General features: G+C 39.5%; 1 protein-coding gene across 4 annotated transcripts in view; it reads left to right on the forward strand.

The window, feature by feature from the left end:
* The window catches only part of LOC128734284 (plexin-B), a 748,132-nt gene that overhangs the window by 719,321 nt on the left and 5,945 nt on the right, over positions 1–22,866 (forward strand). For 3 of the 4 annotated variants that reach the window (XM_053828386.1, XM_053828387.1, XM_053828384.1), the window contains one exon: positions 15,117–15,290. The exons of the other annotated variant lie outside the window; for it this stretch is intronic. In XM_053828386.1, coding sequence (XP_053684361.1) covers positions 15,117–15,202 — 86 coding nt within the window. In that variant the 3' untranslated portion in view covers positions 15,203–15,290. Of the gene's footprint in view, positions 1–15,116; positions 15,291–22,866 lie in introns of those variants that run through there. 4 annotated transcript variants of the gene reach the window in all.

Raw genomic sequence — 22,866 nt, forward strand, 5'->3', positions numbered from 1 at the left:
CACACACACACACACACCCACATCCACATCCACATCCACATCCACACCCAGACGCCCACACACCCACATCCCCATCCCCATCCACACCCACACACACACACACACACACACACACACACACACACACACACACACACACACACACACACACACACACACACACACACACACACACACACACACACACACACACACACACACACACACACACACACACACACACACACACACACACACACACACACACACACACACACACACACACACACACACACACACACACACACACACACACACACACACACACACACACACACACACACACACACACACACACACACACACACACACACACACACACACACACACACACACACACACACACACACACACACACACACACACACACACACACACACACACACACACACACACACACACACACACACACACACACACACACACACACACACACACACTTCGGGGTGTAGAATAGTTCGCCTCCACGTGGTACAACCTGGATAACGCTAAATGGACTACATAACACATAACAAATATTTAACTCTCAACTTCAAACTAATACAAAGTGGTTCAGAATTCTGTAATATTTTTTTTTAAATGCTAGCTATATAGTTACGGAGCATTTATTTCCATATACATACCGAGGTATTCCAGGCTAAATTACGAAAAAATGCCACCTGTTTTCCAAGATCGTCTCCAATCATTGTCATAGTTGTAGGGGAACTGTGGGTAAGACGAACAGGGTGGGTAAGACGGACAGGTGTTCGATTCTACCAGTTAAGCCTTAAAATTCGTAAATGTTTTGATGAGCATTCAACCATCTTGCTATCTCATGATATCTGAACGTTCTCATCATCATTTAGAACTTTCAAATGTTGATAAAGTACTGAAAAACTGAAAATTGGAAGTGATTCTGCGTTTGGATGTAACTTTTTTGCCGTCGAAATTAAGCTTTTTGAGTGGTTTAATTCTAAAATGTTACCCATAATATGAAGTATTTCGATTTATTACCTTATCAAGTAACGTATGCATTGAAAAAATAGGTAGTTTTATTTGCGTATGAAAAATTGCGAACGCTTTAAAAAAATGTATAATGATGGGGTGAAATGGACAACTGCTAATGTGGGTAAGACGGTCAGTGAACATATTATAATAAAATTGTTGATTTTGCTTCTTAGTAATATCTCATGCATATAAATGAAAATTTTACCGGCAAATGTGGACTTCAAACAAATTAGCAGCAGCCAGGCATGAAATAGATTTTAAAATGCTTGTTCATATTCCCGCTGTCAAACAATTTTCGATTGACTGCCACTGGTGGGAGGGGGTGGACTGCCCCCTTCACTTTTTGCACGTTACACCACCATATTTTACGTATTCAATTCGTTAATGGTCAAAAATAATAATATGCTCTCAGTTAGGGCAATTTAGAATATCTGTCCATCTTACCCCCACACATTGTCCGTTTCACCCGCAGCACTAAAAAAGTTCACTTTTTCGGACCATTTTAAATACTCAAAATACACATTGAAAAACAGTTTTTGTTAAATATTTCACTAGCCGCTTTTGAAAACAATATAATGAACTGAAGTAAACTGTATTTACGTTTTATAAATCATAAGTTCTCTGAATTTTATTAGATGTTGTTCTTAACCTGTTCGTCTTACCCACAGTTCCCCTACATAATTTTATTATTTACAATATTGTAATATAGAATTATACAAAAATCCCCCAAATAAAGTGATGGGAGGTGCTGTACACCCACCGCGATTTCTCAGCTTTGCATGAAGCGGTTGCCGGAGTCACTAGCTAGCCAAATGTTTTGAAAATTTTCTTTTCAATTCATTAGTATAGCCGTAAAAAGCGGAAGAGAGGACACACGAAGAGAACCTCTCATTTTCAGTTACGTCGAAATGAAAAAGTACCCGAGAAATGAAAAATCGCGGTGGGCGTACAATACCACCCACCGGTTTTTAAGCTTTTTAGTCCTGTTGCGATAAGATACTTCCAGCAGTAATAGTATTTCTCTTTAGCTTGATCTAACTTAAAAAAATCCAAACTTTTTCACCAACAATTCGCTTTATCAGTGCTGGGAGCTCATCGACTCGGAAGTCAGTTTCAATCCCGTCGAGCCATCTCACACGTTGGGTCTCACTATTCTCCTGCGAAGTTTTTAATCTTTTCAACTTCTAATTTTTAATAATTTCTCTTTTTATTTAATTCTTTCCTTACCCCAAAAATAAGCAAACGACTAAGAATTCAAACGAATAAAATCGGAATTGAAGAGTTAATAGTCGACAATTGAAGGTCGAAACTGTGAAACCAAAAGTCAAAAATTAAAAGTTAGAACCCAAAATCAAAAAAGAGGGTAAAAATAATAAAAAAAATCCAAAAGCCAAAAACGAAGTGAAATGCCTCAAAATAGAAAGCACCAAAATAAAAAAATCAAATCAAAAGTAAACAAAAAGTAACAAGTCAAATAAAATAAAGTTCGAAAACAGACACTAAAGAAGCCTGCAAGTCGTAGGCGAAATACGTATCTACCAAGAAAAAATATACTTAGCAGAATTAAATCGGATAAGTTTTCTTTTTATTTAATTCCAGGCTATCCGCAATGTCAAAGTATGAAAAAACTGCTTTCCACCCCCTACTCCCCTGTAAGACGTTGCTGTGGCATTTTTTTCTGCGAAACATTGCGAGACATATTAAACAACACACAAAAAATAATATCATATTTGAGGTTTTTTCTCAGTTGATCTAAAACACAACTTTTCGAAACGTATCCGCGTTTTATCTCTGCTGGAAAAATGGGGCTTAACGGGTTGAAGCATCCGTGAGAAAAAAAAGAAAATGTTGGAAATACATACAATTTGAGATTCTGGTGTTGGTACGATGACGTACCAAAATAGTTTCCGAGTTTACGGAAATTTAGTGAACTTTCCCCTTATATAGCGGATTTTAGAAAAATACGTAGGTTAAGCACTGAAATATGCATCGGCTGATAACGCCATTCCCAGAAAATGTTGGAAATACATTCAATTTGAGATTCTGGTGTTGATACGATGACGTACCAAAATAGTTTCCGAGTTTTCGGAAATTTAGTGAACTTTCCCCTTATATAGCGGAATTTAGAAAAATACGTAGGTTAAGCACTGAAATATGGATCGGCTGATAACGCCATTCCCAGAAAATGTTGGAAATACATTCAATTTGAGATTCTGGTGTTGATACGATGACGTACCAAAACAGTTTCCGAGTTTTCGGAAATTTAGTGAACTTTCCCCTTATATAGCGAAATTTAGAAAAATACGTAGGTTAAGCACTGAAATATGGATCGGCTGATAACGCCATTCCCAGAAAATGTTGGAAATACATTCAATTTGAGATTCTGGTGTTGGTACGATGATGTACCAAAATAGTTTCCGAGTTTTCGGAAATTTAGTGAACTTTCCCCTGATATAGCGGAATTTAGAAAAATACGTAGGTTAAGCACTGAAATATGGATCGGCTGATAACGCCATTCCCAGAAAATGTTGGAAATACATTCAATTTGAGATTCTGGTGTTGATACGATGACGTACCAAAATAGTTTCCCAGTTTTCGGAAATTTAGTGAACTTTCCCCTTATATAGCGAAATTTAGAAAAATACGTAGCTTAAGCACTGAAATATGGATCGACTGATAACGCCATTCCCAGAAAATGTTGGAAATACATTCAATTTGAGATTCTGGTGTTGGTACGATGACGTACCAAAACAGTTTCCGAGTTTTCGGAAATTTAGTTAACTTTCCCCTTATATAGCGGAATTTAGAAAAATACGTAGGTTAAGCACTGAAATATGGATCGGCTGATAACGTCATTCCCAGAAAATGTTGGAAATACATTCAATTTGAGATTCTGGTGTTGGTACGATGATGTACCAAAATAGTTTCCCAGTTTTCGGAAATTTAGTGAACTTTCCCCTTATATAGCGGAATTTAGAAAAATACGTAGGTCAAGCACTGAAATATGGATCGGCTGATAACGCCATTCCCAGAAAATGTTGGGAATACATTCAATTTGAGATTCTGGTGTTGGTACGATGACGTACCAAAACAGTTTCCGAGTTTTCAGAAATTTAGTGAACTTTCCCCTTATATAGCGAAATTTAGAAAAATACGTAGGTTAAGCACTGGAATATGGATCGGCTGATAACGCCATTCCCAGAAAATGTTGAAAATATATTCAATTTGAGATTCTGGTGTTGGTACGATGACGTACCAAAATAGTTTCCGAGTTTTCGGAAATTTAGTGAACTTTCCCCTTATATAGCGAAATTTAGAAAAATACGTAGGTTAAGCACTGAAATATGGATCGGCTGATAACGCCATTCCCAAAAAATGTTGGAAATTCATTCAATTTGAGATTCTGGTGTTGGTACGATGACGTACCAAAATAGTTTCCGAGTTTTCGGAAATTTAGTGAACTTTCCCCTTATATATCGAAATTTAGAAAAATACGTAGGTTAAGCACTGAAATATGGATCGGCTGATAACGCCATTCCCAGAAAATATTGGAAATACATTCAATTTGAGATTCTGGTGTTGGTACGATGACGTACCAAAATAGTTTCCGAGTTTTCGGAAATTTAGTGAACTTTCCCCTTATATAGCGTAGGTTAAGCACTGAAATATGGATCGGCTGATAACGCCATTCCCAGAAAATGTTGGAAATGTATTCAATTTGAGATTCTGGTGTTGGTACGATGACGTACCAAAATAGTTTCCGAGTTTTCGGAAATTTAGTGAACTTTCCCCTTATATAGCGAAATTAAGAAAAAATCGTAGTTTCTATGATCAAATATAGTTCAAGTGATGATTTTCTGTCATTCAATTGCTTGTTTTATCCGATACATGTTTTCCGGAAAATCAGTGTCGCCAGTGTGCAGTGTCGCAGTTTTTTTTTAATGTTATAAATTTTTCCCTGAATAACACCCAAATTATGCTGTATTTTAATATAACTTTTTTATTTTCACTTAAGTATTAGGTTTTATATATGAAATCAGACTAGAATTTTCCCGTGAACTCAAATCTGTGGTTTAATTCAACATACAAAGTTTTTTGAAAAAGTTATCGAACATTATATGAAAAATTTTTAAGTACGTCCTATTCAAAGTTCAGATTCTTTAGGTACGTCGTTGGTACATCAACTTTTTGCTATTGCGGACTTCGTAAAGTTAAGATTTCCCAAAATCGACCGTCTATTGGGCCGGTCCATGAAAATCATATAAATAACGAAGTACGTTAAAAATCCTCGGAGGTACGTTATGGTACGTCTTTGGTACATGCTAAAAAACATAATGACATTTGAATTCGTTTCGATGGCCCGGCTGGATGGATTGACATCTTGTATGCGACAAAGGTGACGCAGTGGATCGGTATAGGTTTACAACGCGGAACACCCGGGTTCAAACCCAACAGCAGGCAAATGCAACGAATATAGAAGTTAGGTAGAAGTATAAAAATAGAACATAGAAGTGCTGCTAAATTTGTTTTTTCTTAGTTTTTGACAGTTTATTTCGAAGCTGCTTAGCGTTCTATGCAGTGAACCAGCTTGAAAGTTCGGTTAATTACTTAAAAGTGACACTGCTTAGCAAGTTATAGATTGATATACATAAAGCTGTTTAACCCTTGTTAGACACCATTATTCGAAAGTTTTTCGCCAGTTTTTCTATGGCTGCCGCAAACGCACTATACGTTTCATGGGGTTGCTGCTTTCTATCTGAAATCTGACGGTCGATTATTTTGTCTTTATTCGGTGGCTCAAAGCGCAATCGCAATTGCTGTTTAAATACAGCCCAACTAACAAATCTGTGGTAGAATGTGTAATACCATTCTTCTGCTTCAGACCCTTCTTTAAACAAACAGTTTGCTTGACTAAGCAACTCTTGTTCTGATATCCGATTATTTCTGGCTAAAATTTCAACACGACTCAAGAATTGTGTTATGGTTGGACCTCTTGAATCTCCACTGAAATGGATTCTCCATTTGTGAATCGGCATTTGAGATTTATATCTACTTTCTCCTGAATACTGATGATTTCCATCAAAGTCGTTAAACAGTGGGTCAGGCCAATCTGATCCCATTTGCATCCACCGGTCAATTCCGAATCCTGGTGCTGCTCTATGTGCTGGTGCTGGTCTAGGTAATGGTGGCGGTCTAGGTGTCGGTGCTGGTTGAGGTAACGGTGCAGGTCTAGCTGGCGGCGGTCGTCTAGGTGACGGTGGCGGTGGTGGTCTAAGTGATGGTGGTGTTGGTGTTCGTTGTGGATTCGCATTTCTGTTGAACTGCGTCATCACTGTAGCCATTTGAGTCGATAAACTATGTCGAATATAGCGAACAATTTCCTCTTTCCAGCTCTTTTGGGTATCAACTATGTTGTTGCTCCGCGGTGACCCAGGATCACCGGACTGTAAGACATCTCTTTGAGTGTTTAATACGGCTGGACTGTTTCGTCTACCTGCACTGTTGTCGAGAATCATGCGGTACCTCATCTGCTCCTCCAGCCGCTTCATCTAAAAGGCCAGATTCTACATCCTGTCCTACTCCCGAAATCGGCGAAAAGTTCAACTCGAATTCCTTGTCCATTTCTTGATTCACAACTGATTCTAATTGTTCTTCTGATCTTATTACGTTATTTCTGTATATTACCAGTAACTTTTCGATTTCCGATAATAATTCTCGTTTACGTCTATTTTGCTCTCTTGTAACTGTTTCTATTCGAATGACTCCGAGACGATAGTGTCTGAGTCTTGAAATATGTTTAAATTCTGGTACCGTTTCAATTAATCTTGTAATTTCTATTATTCTCTCTCCAATTGTATTAAATTCTTTCGTCAGAGCCGTAACCCCTTTCAGTAATTTCGGTTTTCTAATTTCCTCAATTAAAGCTAGTGGAAGTCGTTCTCTTTTACTTTGAATTAATCCCACCACTGGTAAATTTCGTATTTGTAGTTCGTAGTCAATCTCCTCCACATTCATTAGGATCGATAAACGAATCGAGTACGCTAACTGAATTCATTAATTTATATTAGGTAGGTATTCAACACATTACAGTGGACCCCCGTTCGTTTGAACGATTCCTCATGCAAACTAACGGGGTTACTTTTTAATTTGAACAACTGGTAACCCGAAATATGCTGAAACCTGTGTGAACTGGCCACCCTGATCTTTGTTATTGTTTTGGTGGTTTGTTTTAGTTGGCAGTTGCAAGTGCGAATATTGCATTTTCCGATCGGATTTCTCTCTTAATCGTTAAGAAAACGAAATGTGAAACCGATTAAACACGCTAGGTCAGTACAAACGAATCGAACAAATGATGTCATGTTGAGAATGACATTTGAACCATTTTTAATTTGCACGTCGTGCAAACCAACGGGGTTCAAATTAAAAAGTGTTCAGATTAAAAATGGTCAAACGAACGGGGGTCCACGGTATATCCAATCATTTACGAAATAAACCGATTTCATTAAACACTATTTTCATGCATAATTTAAAAAAGAATCCCACAAATAATCATGCATCCGAAATAAACAGCTGAACTAATTATCCGTACTAATATCGCAATTATAAACCAAACGAACTCAAATGCTGAAGCATTAGTACTAAAATTTAACTAACTATTATTAATTCTCTCACTAATTTCTAAATCTGTACACAATCTAAGCTAAACCGTTTTGTTGGGCGCCAAATGTAACGGGGCGGAAAGGGTTTTGGGGCAGGGAGCAATCACAACCTTCACTTAAGCGCCAGGCAAGTAGGATCTTGCCGTGAAGGAGCGTGTTTCGTAAAGCAATCCCGGTCCGGCTAGGTTACCTCAGGGCAGGTCCTTCAAACGTCTCACTAAAACTTACGGACAAAAAGCTGACTAACTTAGCATCGGGTGGATCGTACGGCCGACCAAACAAGGGCAAAAAGGGCAACCATCGGCTAGTGTAGTAGCCCCTAGGCGTCCTACACCAACCTACCGGGGGCTAACTCGCGAACCGATTTGGGGGGGAGAGCACATTCGGGAACGACCACTTTCAGAGGGAACCGTAATTAGCAAACATCATTTCACTTAGTAACAGATTTTCATTTGAACCGGTTTCGCTTATCTTTAACCACAGAGAACAGATTAACAGGCTCGAAGGAAGTAATCGATTTTTTGTGTGTAAAATCTGTCGGTAGCGCCCTCCAGAAATAGTTTGCCAAACGCATCAAAAAATATGCATGTACCTTTATCAATATTTCTTTGTGCTGGAGTTACATAGCAGCGACGGCAGCGACATCAAGATTTAGTTTGCCACTTACTGCTCGAGGGGTGCTCTATTGAAGGATTACTTGTAGATTACATAAAAACCCTTTACACACTTTTTGTCAATTACCTGGTAGTCTGTTCTCTGTGCTTTAACTATTCTATGGGTTAGTTTTGTGGGGGTAGCTTACTGCATCTCGTCGATACTTTTCTCCTTCTGCTCTCGTTGATATTTTTCTCCTTCGGCGTACGTTCAGAGCCGGCGGCTGCTGATTTCAGCGGTTCCCCAAACCGCCTGCGGGTGAATCAGGTTGGCTACGGTGATGGACACAACGTGGTGAGTTGGTCGGAAGTGTGCTTTCAGAATCCGACAACCGTCAGATGTCACACAGTGGGTGATGTATAGGGCCACGAACAACCGGTAGCGTTTTCTTGTGTGGTGGGTACGGCAATGGTTCGTTTCTCGGTGATCAATTCATCCGATCGATGGCGTATAGGGCCCCGGACGGTCGCAACTGCGTGCGACGTGGGTATCACAATTCCACTCGGCTGGCTTCGTGGGAAATCGGTAGCCCACTGAAGGTCGAAAACGTGGGGAGGCCGACTGACGATGGTCACGCTCTCCGGCCCAAGGATTAGACCTCCGTTTGAAGGAGGATGTTTCAAACGGATTGAACACGAGGGTTAGTACGTTTATACATAGGGTTTGGTAGTATAATCAATATATATTTAGAATGCCAGTGTCGCTGCAGTGCGTGTGGTAAACATCACACATGTTCAGATAATGTATTTACATTATATGTCGACTAACATTTGAAAGGGGCGGATAAGCCAACTGTCAAACAGAACGAGTGAGAGTTCATTTTCCTATGCTGCTCCAGCAAAAAATAACTCTCACTCGTTCTGTTTGACAGTTGGCTTATCCGCCCCTTTCAAATGTTGGTCGACATATATGCAAATGTGTGTGTGCCTGAGATTCATCAAAAGGGGAATCTCATTGTCAAACTTTGACAACCAGTTTAAAATTTCAATTATGGCTGCCAAGTAATGTGATTGTAAACTTCGCTTGCTTCAAATTTCTGAAAAAATCGGTGCAAAAGGGAGCGGTTGTGGGATTCTATTCATCCGGATGAAAAGAAAAAGAACGTTTAAAACCATTTCACTGGCATAAAAACACAGCGGAGAACGCACTGATGACAGCACCAACCAGCGCACAGATAAAGAACAGATAAATAACAATGAGAAACTTTGACAACGAAGTTCCCGATTCACAGACTTGATACAGATTGTTAGCATCACAGAGAACAGATTAACAGGCTCGAAGGAAGTAATCGATTTTTTGTGTGTAAAATCTGTCGGTAGCGCCCTCCAGAAATAGTTTGCCAAACGCATCAAAAAATATGCATGTACCTTTATCAATATTTCTTTGTGCTGGAGTTACATAGCAGCGACGGCAGCGACATCAAGATTTAGTTTGCCACTTACTGCTCGAGGGGTGCTCTATTGAAGGATTACTTGTAGATTACATAAAAACCCTTTACACACTTTTTGTCAATTACCTGGTAGTCTGTTCTCTGTGTTAGCATCATGTTTACCACAATGAGTCCTATAGAAAAACAGCGACACTGGCATTCTATATATATTGATTCTACTGGTTTGGTATACAGATATTTTTATCGTTCACATACAATTAATCTATCATTTACCTGTTGGTATTTTCGTTCGGTATTTTTATTAAATTCACCCACAGAGAACAGACTACCAGGTAATCGACAAAAAGTGTGTAAAAGGTTTTTATGTAATCTACGAATAATTTTTCAATAGACCACCCCTCGAGCAGTAAGTGGCAAACTAAATCTTGTCGCTGCTATGTAACTCCAGCACAAAGAAATATTGATAAAGGTACATGGATATTTTTTGATGCGTTTGGCAAACTATTTCTGGAGGGCGCTACCGACAGATTTTACACACAAAAAATCGATTACTTCCTGCGAGCCTGTTAATCTGTTCTCTGTGCTAAAGGCACAGAGAACAGATTAACAGGCTCGAAGGAAGTAATCGATTTTTTGTGTGTAAAATCTGTCGGTAGCGCCCTCCAGAAATAGTTTGCCAAACGCTTAAAAATATATCCATGTACCTTTATTAATATTTCTTTGTGCTGGAGGTACATAGCAGCGATGGCAGCGACATCAAGATTTAGTTTGCCACTTACTGCTCGAGGGGTGCTCTATTGAAGGATTACTCGTCGATTACATAAAAACCTTTTACACATTTTACACATTCCATAATCCATTGTCACTGCCAGTGCACAACAATACTGCCATTGGAGATGCTTTTGGTGATGATGTGAGCAAATTGAACTATAGGAAAATCGATTTCGCTGCCCTGAATGAATACTTAACGTGCACTGATTGGAGTTCTCTATTTGTTGGTGAAGATGTTGACGAAATGGCTTCACAGTTTTGCAATATCATATCTCAGTGGTTGAGTTTGCATTTGCCGTTTGTAAGACGACCAGCCACCCCCGCATGGTGCACTCCTCGCCTCCGACAACTGAAACGTTTACGGAACAGCGCCCAGCGCGCCCTTCGCCGTTGGAGAACCGTTTTGACTCGACGCAATTTTAAGCTTGCCAGTGACAAATACCGCCGTCTGAATGCTTCATTATACAAATTGTATGTACTGCGTGTGCAGTCCGATTTTCGGAAGCAGCCGAAAAAATTCTGGAACTTTGTCAACTCTAAAAGGAAATGTTCCTCTATCCCTTCCAACGTGTATTACGACGACGTTGAGTCGAACTCAATCTCTGACTCCTGCGAGATGTTTGCGAAATTCTTCGCCTCAGTTTTCGCTGATGAAACTGCTCCCGATAGTATTGCTGGAATTGCTGCTGCACCTGTTCCGGCCGATTTGGTGGACTTGGGTTTGTTTACCATTACTACTGACATGGTGATAACTGCCGCCAAAAAACTAAAGCGCTCCTTTTCTGCGGGGCCTGATGGTATTCCAGCCGTAGTTTTGAGTCGTTGCATTGCAGTGTTGGCCAATCCGTTATGTTCTATTTTTAATAAATCTTTTGAACAAGGCAAATTTCCCGCCATTTGGAAACAGTCGTTCATGTTCCCGGTATTCAAATCGGGTGATCGTCACAATGTGAGGAATTACCGTGGAATCACCAGTCTTTCTGCATCATCAAAACTGTTTGAAATAATAGTGAGTAGCGTGATGTTGTCCTGCACTAGGAATTACATTTCAACGGCTCAGCATGGTTTTATGCCCGGTAGGTCTGTATGCACTAACCTGCTAGAGTTCACATCGATGTGTATTTCGGAAATGGAAGACAAGAAACAAGTTGATGTCATCTATACAGACTTGAAAGCTGCTTTCGATAGAATTGACCATACAATACTCTTGCGGAAACTATCTCGACTCGGTGCTTCTCAACAAATGGTGAAATGGTTGAACTCATACCTCAGTGGCAGAGTGCTTCGTATAAAACTTGGATCCGCTGTTTCATCTGTGTTTACTAATAAGTCAGGAGTTCCTCAGGGCAGTAATTTGGGACCATTGCTTTTCTTGTTGTTCTTCAACGATATTGCGCTGCTTTTGGGTACTGGCTGTAGGTTAGTGTACGCCGATGACCTGAAACTATTTGCCTCGATAGGAAATATAGATGACTGCCGTCGACTGCAGGGTTTGCTTGATTTGTTTACGAGCTGGTGCAAACAAAATTGGCTGATTATAAGCGTTGCCAAATGTGAAGTTATGAGCTTTCACCGCATTAAAAACCCGATCCTTTTTGGTTACACCGTTGATGGTATTGAGTTACGCAGAGTGGACCGAGTTAACGACCTTGGAGTCCTGCTGGACACAAAAATGACGTTCAATGTGCATCGTGAATCAATTATCTCCAAGGCATCACGGCAGCTCGGATTCATCTTTAAGATTGGTCGGAACTTTAAGGATGCCCACTGTCTTAAATCGTAGTATTGCGCCCTTGTTCGTCCGCTATTAGAAAATTGCAGCCTAGTTTGGTTTCCAAAGCAGCTAACTTGGAACCTGCGCATTGAACCTGTGCAACGGCGGTTTGTCCGACTAGCACTGCGACACCTCCCTTGGCGAAATCCTGACGACTTGCCCCCATACGCAGACAGATGCCGTTTACTCGACCTAGACACACTAGAACATAGACGCAAGGTGCAACAGGCATTATTTGTAGCAAAAGTTATTAATGGTGAAATTGACGCCCCTAACTTACTATCAATGATCAACTTTCGCGCTTCGCAACGATCCCTGCGCTCGACGGGTTTACTGCAGACTCAATTTCATCGGACTATGTTTGGATACAACGAACCAATTACTGAATGTGTAAGGACCTTTTCGAATGCGGAGGAATTGTTTGACTTTGGTGAACCGTCGCGCTTGTTTGCGCAGAGATTACGCAGATTTTATTTAGTATAAGATTTTATTCATGTAGACAATATTTTATGTCAGATGAAATATCCCTAATAAATAAATAAATAAATAAATATTCGTACGGGCTTCGAATTAACAGTTTTGATTTCGCAGATGTGGCTTAATTTCAAAAAATAGCGTTTAGTATGGTATCCCTTTCCCTTGGTCATTGCAACTGCCTTTAGTCGCTTTAGAATGCTGTCTACCAGTTTTTTCATGTATTTGATGGGAATTTGGTCCCATTCGTCCATTAAGTGCTTTCTAAGATCTTTTTTGTTAGAAATTTGATGGTTTCTAACTTTTTACAGAGAACAGATTAACAGGCTCGAAGGAAGTAATCGAATTTTTGTGTGTAAAAGCTGTCGGTGGCGCCCTCCAGAAATAGTTTGCCAAACGCATCAAAAAATATCCATGTACCTTTATCAATATTTCTTTGTGCTGGAGTTACATAGCAGCGACGGTAGCGACATCAAGATTTAGTTTGCCACTTACTGCTCGAGGGGTGCTCTATTAAAGGCTTACTCGTCGATTACATAAAAACCTTTTACACACTTTTTGTCAATTACCTGGCAGTCTGTTCTCTGTGATCACAGTAATCAGAGATAAACGGAAAAGTAACCAAAAGTAACTTTTTTCAGAGGTGCGTGGTAATCATAGCTGTTAGAAACCTCTTAAAGTTACCTTTGATTAACTTACTGATTACCTCTGATTACCATTTATTTATGGTAATCAAGCTTTTGTGAGTACTAAACATTAATCATGATTACCAATGATTACTTCCGATTTTCATTGATTACCATATACTGATTACCATTGATTACCCAATTAATTCGTAAGTGATTATCAAAAGTAATCTCTGATTACTACACACTTATACACCTTACTGGAAACCCCTTGGCACAGACCTGCGTACTTATCCCAAATTTTTCCGATTATCCAGAGTAATAACGAGGCTTGCCTCACTAACATTAACGCCCTTTTGCTGTTCTGTAACTCGCTAACTGAATAGCCAAGAGATGACGCTATAGTACATTTTACCTGAAAAGTCCACGTTGTCATGTTTATGGTCATTAGATGTTTGCTCTTTAATTCACCACAGAGATGGCGCTGTCGTCCACGTTTCTATTCTTTATTTATTTATTTATTCCAACAGGAAGCTTTGAAAAAAATTACCTTTAATCAAGGGGTGTTCAGTAAGGCGTATACGCGCGCAGTAATCAGAGATTACTTTTGTAATCTTTTACGATTTAATTACAGTCTACATCTACAGTTAAAGCCCGCATAGAGTGACTATATACAGAGTGGCGACAAGTCATCCCAAATGTATGCAATGCGGGTTTTCCAAGGGTTTTTCTTTCTCTTTCCTGCATACGCGTTGGATAGGTCGTCTGCTCGATTGGAATGACACTGACAGATAATTATCATTCCAATTTTGACATTGTCTCCACTCTGTATATAGTCACCCTAGGCCCGCGCAGTTCAAAATAATATTGTCCGTTTCTTTGGTAACAAAACGCGCTGCTCACTTTTTTGATAGCTTGAAATCGTCGCAGAGAGAATTTGCTTGGCTGTATGTAAGTTATAAGTATATATTATGCTTGTCTAGCACGTAAGCTATTGATTTACTTGACAAAATAAACGATATTTGCCCCCGCGATGATTCTGGCGACGGTTTCGCCCGCGACGGTTATAATTCATCGCGTTCGAAAGGGTCTGAAATTGATAATAGTTAGCTTCTAAATGCAGCCGTATTTAAGATATTTGATATTTAAGATGTTATTTTTTTATTTTAAACGTGCCCTTTTCATATGAGTCGCTCAGAAGGAAAGGGGTGTAAGTGACAAAAAGTATATTTCGAGAAAATCGGATCCAAAGTTAAGCTAGAACTCAGCTAGAAAATTCGTCAGGTTAAAATACAAAACTAATGGCGCACTATGGTTCTGTTAACTTCACTTTATTAATTTCTATTGACATCTTGGAAAAGCATTTTATAATTTTTGGGAGATATAAGACATTTTTGAAAATGTTATTTGCACTTATACACCCCTTTCCTTCCAAGCGAAACCCAACTTTTATTTTGCTCTTTTTTTTCATGTTTCTAAAAAAGTCATTAAACGGTAAAATTTTGACATGAATTTTCTAGCATGCATAAAACCATGCTCAAAGTATCGTTTCCTATCATTATCTCGATTTTTTCAATTTTGTCACTTACACCCCTTTCCTTCTAACCCCCTCATATGTTATCCGTGTTATATTACCAAGTTAGCAACTAGAATAAATATTACCTTTCAATTTGTCTGAATACACCTTGCTGATTCTGATAGTACAAAAAGGGTCAAAAAATTTTCAGTGTTTATTTTTTCAGGTTTAAAAATCAACTTTCTACAACTCACGTTTAGGCATCATTTTGGAGCAACCCTAGTTTCGGGAGATACGATTTTTCAAACATAGTACATATAAAAATAAATACGCCCTTTTAAAAGTGATTCTTGATCCTAAATGGTGCTAAATTCTGTGGAAGGTGCATATTTCTTCCTATCAAACACTTAAGTAACGTTTAGAATAAATACTTCAAGTTTTATCATTTACCTTTTGCACGTGGAACTACTAAAATTTGAAAATTGCGAAAATATATTTGGTCCCACCTTCAGAAAAACGTGAATACCTCAGCGAGATTTGAACATACGTCCGTACTTTTTTCGGCAAAGTTGTTCGTCATATAAAATTTCCCATCTACACAGTATACGTACGTTACTCTGAAATACTGTTCGATACCCTGTTTTGACGTTTATTTAAATGAAATTTCAAAAATTTTAAATTTTTGCCAAATTCAATAAATTTTTGTAACCAAATATGACTCCAGACATGCCATCATAACTTTTTTATGAATGTATCAGATCCCAATGATTGTGAAAAAAATAGTTAAGTACCTTTTTTTACCCACTTTACTATTTCTAAAAATATTTTTCTAAATTTACTCCGAAAAATTGCCATTTTTTCATAAAACTCAAATGTGCGACCCCTAAATCGCGGCAACCAATATTGACGTCATATAAAAGTTTTGTTGTGACATCCTAAGCTATCATTTGAGGGGTGAGCCCCCGGGTTTTCTGACGTAGTGCTATTTTGGAACACTCTATCTCTAATGAAATAAGCCTGTTTCATTTTCTGATACTGATAGCAATTTTGTTTAACAGATGAATCACGCAAGCAACAGTTATACACTTCTGGACGAGTGGAATTATTAAATAACGGTGAAAAACGAGGCGAAGCAGAATATCGGGGATTACTCGTTTGGCTGGCTTGGCGGGGGAATAGGAAATAATTTCGGCTGAATCCCGCGAGTGAATTCAAACTCACGGAAATATATACCCTTCTGCCAAGATGAGGCAGACATAGTTTTTTCTTTATATTCCGATCCAATTCCAACCTTGAAAGACACATAACTAAGCTCTTCCAGTCTTCTATCCCGAGGAACAAGTTTAACGATATCAATTGCGGATTCCGGTTCAATTTCCAAATCGCTGCGCACTAATTTCGAAATCTCTTCCACGGTGGCTCGTGGATCAAATTTCGATAGATACAGCCAGCATTTTGTCTCCTCTCGAGCGAGCGGTACTATTATATTGGCATCGACCTCTTTGTTACACATAAACTCCGTGCGCTACTGGCTACGCATTACTGCTTCGCCACTGGCACCAACTCGGACACGTTTAGCAGTTTGTGGTGGGAAGTTGAAGCTTGCAGTGCGTTTGGGGGTACGGAGTGTAAGATCAAGAATAGTATTGATCTTTACGGTATTTTTTTGCACTTCGCTTCTCAACACTTCTAACACTTTATTCTGTTGCACCTCGAGATGAAGCATAGCATCGTTTGTAGAAGCGATTGTTTGACGAAATGTGGCATTTTCATCATTTTGGTGCATGCCGCGCACACTTGTTCGTCCGTAAGCGTGTTAGTCCGCGTTTCTCAGCGCGGGTCTTCGGAGAAAGGCTCCGTTCCTATGAAATTAACCAAACTCGTGATTTTAGTCATGACCTTGAAATGCGGTCAGGCATATATTAATATTTTTTCGAAACGATGATTCTACAATTGATGAAGGGACGGTAAGGGAATTATCTGATTATAGTTTGGTTCGACCCATGCACCTTCCAACATTGGATAAAAGATAGGAGTCACAACGACAACTTGTTAAGCGTAGCTGCCTACCCCCCTTCCTTTCCACTCTTTCCCCTTCATTCTCAAAAAATCTTTCATTACTTTCCCTTACCGTCCATTCATCAATTGTAAAATCATCGTTTCAAAAAAATATTAATATATGCCTGACCGCATTTCAAGGTCATGACTAAAATCACGAGTTTGGTCAATTTCATAGGAACGGAGCCTTTCTCCGAAGACCCGCGCTGAGAAACGCGGACTAACACGCTTACGGACGAACAACGTCACACGCAGTACCTTGCAAGTCGTAAGGGCCTGCATAGTGTCGTCGTCCTGAAAGTAAAAACAAGTTAGATTAAAACTTCTCGGTCGGTAGTTTCTACAGTAGGTGGAGGAAGAGGCACAATTTGTGTCTAAAAATAGCCCAACCCATGTCGCTACGGTTAATAAGGGGGGTTGTGCAGACTTCTCTTGTCCAGCGCCTCTATGGTTCAAAGGCACACGGGTACCAGCGAGCCACATGCGCTGGCAGGTCTTGTGGGTTCAAATCCGGTTATAATCTCTGATTATAGCTTGGTTCGACCCATGCACCTTCCAGCATTGGACAAAAGATAGGAGTCACAACGACAACTTGTTAAGCGTAGCTGCCTATTACTCCCCTTCCTTCCCTTCCATTCTCAAAAAATCCTTCATTACTTTCCCTTACCGTCCCTTCATCAATTGTAGAATCATCGTTCCAAAAAATATTAAAAACTCATTTTTCAATTTATTCACTAAATTCTCTCACGTCCCTAGTTCGTTGTTTTTTTTTTCCATGTGTGGACTCATTACTGCGACCAGTATAGTTGATCTACTGTAATATCGCCCGGGTGTTTGCTGTATGACCTGCACTGCATTTCTTTTTGCTATAATCGCTATTGAGTGAGCGATATGCTCATTAAATTTTATGCGTGCTTGCGTGTATTGGGGTTTACCCTTCCTTCAAAGCTTAATCACAGAGAACAGATTAACAGGCTCGAAGGAAGTAATCGATTTTTTGTGTGTAAAATCTGTCGGTAGCGCCCTCCAGAAATAGTTTGCCAAACGCATCAAAAAACATCCATGTACCTTTATCAATATTTCTTTGTGCTGGAGTTACATAGCAGCGATGGCAGCGACATCAAGATTTAGTTTGCCACTTACTGCTCGAGGGGTGCTCTATTGAAGGATTACTCGTAGATTACATAAAAACCTTTTACACACTTTTTGTCAATTACCTGGTACTCTGTTCTCTGTGGCTTAATCTACTTTACCCACTTATTCCTCGCTGCCAGCACTATCCCATATTATAGCCGTCCCTGGCGAGGACTCATTCGTACCTCTGACCAGTACACTTAACTATAGGAGGGACATTTGCACTGTCAAGAGGCTTCAGAGGGTAAATATAGAATTCAGCACGAAGGAAGGGTAAATGGAGGGGCCTGAGAATAAACCCATGCTAAAGTCACTTGACATCGAATGGCTTGATTCTACTAAGATTCGAACCCACGACCACTCGCTGCAACATGTTTTTTAGAAAAATATTCAGAAAACAGTTGCATTTAAATCATAAATAAGTTTAATGGAAAACAAGATGTTATAAAAATGTTTTATTTCAAACGCCGATGTTTTCAGCCAGAATGACAGGTTAAAGTTGTATTTCGGTTGTACAGCTAAGCTTTGATCGATCATTTACAACTGAGTATTCGCGACTACGAAAGTAAAAAAGATTTTTAAGCCTGTTCGCACTCACACGAAAACCCATGCCGAATTGTCAAAACTTGCGTGAAAACGAAAGCAATAATACTTCCTTCTCTTTTTGTACCACACAAAAATCAAACAAATATCAGCAACTTCGTAGCTGCGATTTGCCGGCATTGAACAGCGGGCGAAGTGGTGACGATGAGTACAGCGCAGATCAATAACTTTGCCACATTTTCGCAAGATTGCAATATTTTATTGAGCTTAAATGCTCCAATTTATTAGTTTTCCGAGTATTTTTTGAGCGCAATTTAAGTTCTTTCACAAATAAAAATTAACTGTGAATCAGTTGTAAGTTAACGCAAAACAAAATTCATAGAGTACAACTTTTCATTGGTTTCGAATTTTTCGGCTATCGGTGTGCTCATTTGTACCCAATCTTGTATAAACATGGCCGATGACTGCCCCAAAATATAATAAAATAGATCAATATTTTTGTGTCGAAGAATGTATAAAAGGGACATATAACATAATTAATATGAAATATCCCACACGTTTTCAAAGAGATGAGCATGTTTTGTGAGATTGTCATAAAATGATATTTATTTTGATTCCACTCAGCTTTTGCTTATAAAAGTAAACCTTGAGCGCATAAATTTTTCGGAAGTAGAATGGCAAAGTTCACAATAAATTTGAAATCGCACTTTAGTTTGGATTATGTGAAGTTTGCTTTGCGTGATTGAGTGATTGATGAATTACCGAAATATACTTTAGCCATTTTATCTTGCGAAAAATGTCTGACATTATTTTGCTTGTAAATACATAATTCCAGGGAAATGTCAGAAAAATCCCTTCAACAGTTATTTGCGCTTTTCTGTTGGTAGTACAAAGGCCACGCAACGCATAGGCGTCACTTTGAAATACAGTGGTTTACCGATTTTATCTACCCATCTGAAAATTTTTGGTAGATATATTTGGAAAGTAGACAAATTTGGGGAAAAATAAATTGCTCCAAAATAATTTAAATTAACAAAAAATACTGTTATTATTAATCATTTTTTACAATTATGTATTATTTCAGCTTAATTTTACGCTAGGGCTTATTTTATTCATATCAACCATTAGCCATAATGCATGTCAACAATATTATGAAAAAGGACATATCGAAATTCAAAATTGCTCCGATTTCATTCAAATTTTGTGTACCTATTCCTTTACAGTAAATCTTATACCCTAGACAGACATACAATTGTACCAGCGTTGTACGTGTACAGCGTTGTACATGTACAACGGAAGGGTGACAGACATACTGCTGTACACGCTGTACATAGCACTCAATGAGATATATATAGGTGCAGTGAAGTTTGTAAAGTGGCGTGTGCAATTAAGAAATTTAAATTTTATTTTTAGAAAGCGTAACGTGCACCATTTTTCGATATTTTGGTAGTTTGACGTTCAATATTAGTTTATCGCTATATAGTATTGGCTAATACCAGGGGAATGAAACTGTCAAATTTGGCAGATTAAACATCCATGGATGGCGACAATTTTGAAGTAGCCTACATATGTCGACTAACATTTGAAAGGGGCGGATAAGCCAACTGTCAAACAGAACGAGTGAGAGTTCATATTCCTATGCTGCTCCAGCAAAAAATAACTCTCACCCGTTCTGTTTGACAGTTGGCTTATCCGCCCCTTTCAAATGTTGGTCGACATATCGACTCTAACAACTAATAACAGTAAAATTATAACTAATAGATTTCTGATTAGTTTCAGTAGTTTTAAAATCAACAAGTAAGTGGATACCAACACCAAAAGTACCAAAACCAAGGGGGACACGGACAATGTATGTAGTTTGCCACCCACATCACCCTTCTGGCTAATAGACCTTTGCATTTATGTGTGTGTTGGTGCTTGAAAATGAGGCAAACAGGCATCAGCCTTTCCCCAAAATGAGGCAAATATCATGTATATAAACCACGGGCGTAGCCAGAAATTTTTCCTGGGAGGAGGGGGGGGGGTACAAAAAAATACCGTAAGGCATTCAGGAAATGGGGAATTATTTTCTGTTAAAACTGTATGTTCGAATCTCGGCGAGGGAGGCTGTTAGAGTCGAAAGGATCAAGTTTCTTCGAGACGCGGCTAGAGTTGCTGACAACTTATCTCGCATGATTTTCAACATCGCTCTTGAAGTAACCCGACGAGCAGACTTAGAAACGAGAGGTTTGATTTTCTGTAAAGGTAGCAAACTTTTAAGCTAAGCAAGGGACTTTGATGTTAAAGCCAAAAACATTGCTATGGCGGAGACCATTTGCGCTAAGCTGAAAGCAGAGGCTAGGAGATCCAGCGGCATATTCAAGCAGGATATCGAACCTACTTTGCCCTTCGCAAAAACGCTAAGATCAAGAGGCATAAGCCGCCGGACTAACCTGACAATGTACAAACCTCCTAATAGACCAATAGTTTTTATGGATTTGACAATGCTCATGGAGGACACACGCGCCTTTGCGGACGACATTTGGCGGAGTACAAGCTGCAGCTACATACCTACGATTTTCAGCACAAAGTTGTATAGATGTATAAAGCTGGTCGCGCTTAATCGGATCTTATCGTATTGAAATACCTATATAAGTGTATCGCTCTAAATTATTACTTAGTGCGTAAATCGTATTTGACGTCGCTTGTCCGTACCATTTTGAAGTCGATATACGCAAAGCAAAGCAAAGCCTACTGTGTTACCTGACTCATAACGAACCCCTATTTCCGAAATTCTAAAATCTCTCATGCTTTTATTTTTGGAGTACACATGTAATTTCTTATGTTATATATTTGTATGCCCTATTCGAATTTATGATCAATTAAACGAAAAACCACATAGTTTGTGAGTTATGAGACCCTTCCCCGTATATAACGTATATTCGTTATGAGTGAGGTAACACAGTAGGTGCTACATTCCGTTATCGAAACTTGACCTTCTGTTTTCGACAGACTCCGCAGCCAGCTGTTAGAGTACAGGACAGTTACGGGGCTATTGCAAAAATCCTACTGACTCTAGCATCAGCGCCTAGGCGAGATTCGAATACGACGACTGGCTTGTTAGACCAGTATCGTATACCTCGAAGCTTACTGGGCGGGAAGATCGAATTAAATGGAGCTTAAAACAGCACGAACCACCCCCGGCTCTAAGCTGCTGAAAACGATGTCGAGGATCATACAACCAGCCCCGTAAATTTTCCTGTGCTTCACACCTAGCTATGAAAGTTCAAGCTTGAAAGTGTAAATCAAATTTTCTTCTGGGGGGGGGGGGGGGTTAAACCCCCAAGCCCCCCCCCCCCCCCCGTCGATACGCCCATAATATAAACGCGTATTTCGTGTTCGCTATAGTGTGGGTGCTTGAGCTGTCAGAAAGCTTTACTCCGACAAATGTTTTCTTCTTTCACACCTCTTTATACCTCATTGCACTGTACTCAACACGACACCTTCAATGTCATTTGTTTATGTTGGTTTTCATGAAATGTACTCAAATTTCAAAATGGTGAACGCTCGGAATAAAATTGCTACTAAAATCCTCCAAAATAATACCAAGAATCAAATTCTGCTGAAACAAAACAGGCACTTCAGGATGCTTGCGTTGGTTTCAAGGATGAGGCACAGCAGATACATGTCGATTCTCTCAACCCCGCTCAAACCAAGAAAACGCAGAGTTTGGTCAAAAGTACAGTTGAATTCAAGAATGAAAACTATTGCGGAGTTTGCACCAATTTAGAGTCCAACGCAAAAATTATTAGCGTGGTTATTTTCTGCGTCTATCACACATGTTTGCAATTTAGCAATTTGAACCATCTAGGGTTGCCAAGTGGCCGGTTTTTGGCCGGCCCGACCGGTTTTTCACTTGCAAAGCCGGTGGCCGGTAAATCCAGCAAAAAAGCCGGTTTTCCGACGTATGAAGCCGGATTTGTACTTTTGGCCTACTTACTTACTTACTTAATTGGCCTAACGTCTTATGACAAGGCCTGCGCAGTATAATTTCTCCATCTGTTTCGGTCCATGGCAACTGATCTCCAGTTCCGCGGGCACCCAGTGCTCGCCAGATCTCGCTCCACCTGGTCTTGCCACCTCGCTCGCTGCGCCCCTCTTCGTCTTGTTCCTACCGGATTTGATGCGAAAACCATTTTTGCAGGATAGTTGTCCGGCATTCTAGCAACATGTCCTGCCCAACGTATCCGTCCAGCTTTAAC

This window comes from Sabethes cyaneus, chromosome 2, assembly GCF_943734655.1.
Source record: "Sabethes cyaneus chromosome 2, idSabCyanKW18_F2, whole genome shotgun sequence".
NCBI classification, from domain to species: domain Eukaryota; kingdom Metazoa; phylum Arthropoda; class Insecta; order Diptera; family Culicidae; genus Sabethes; species Sabethes cyaneus.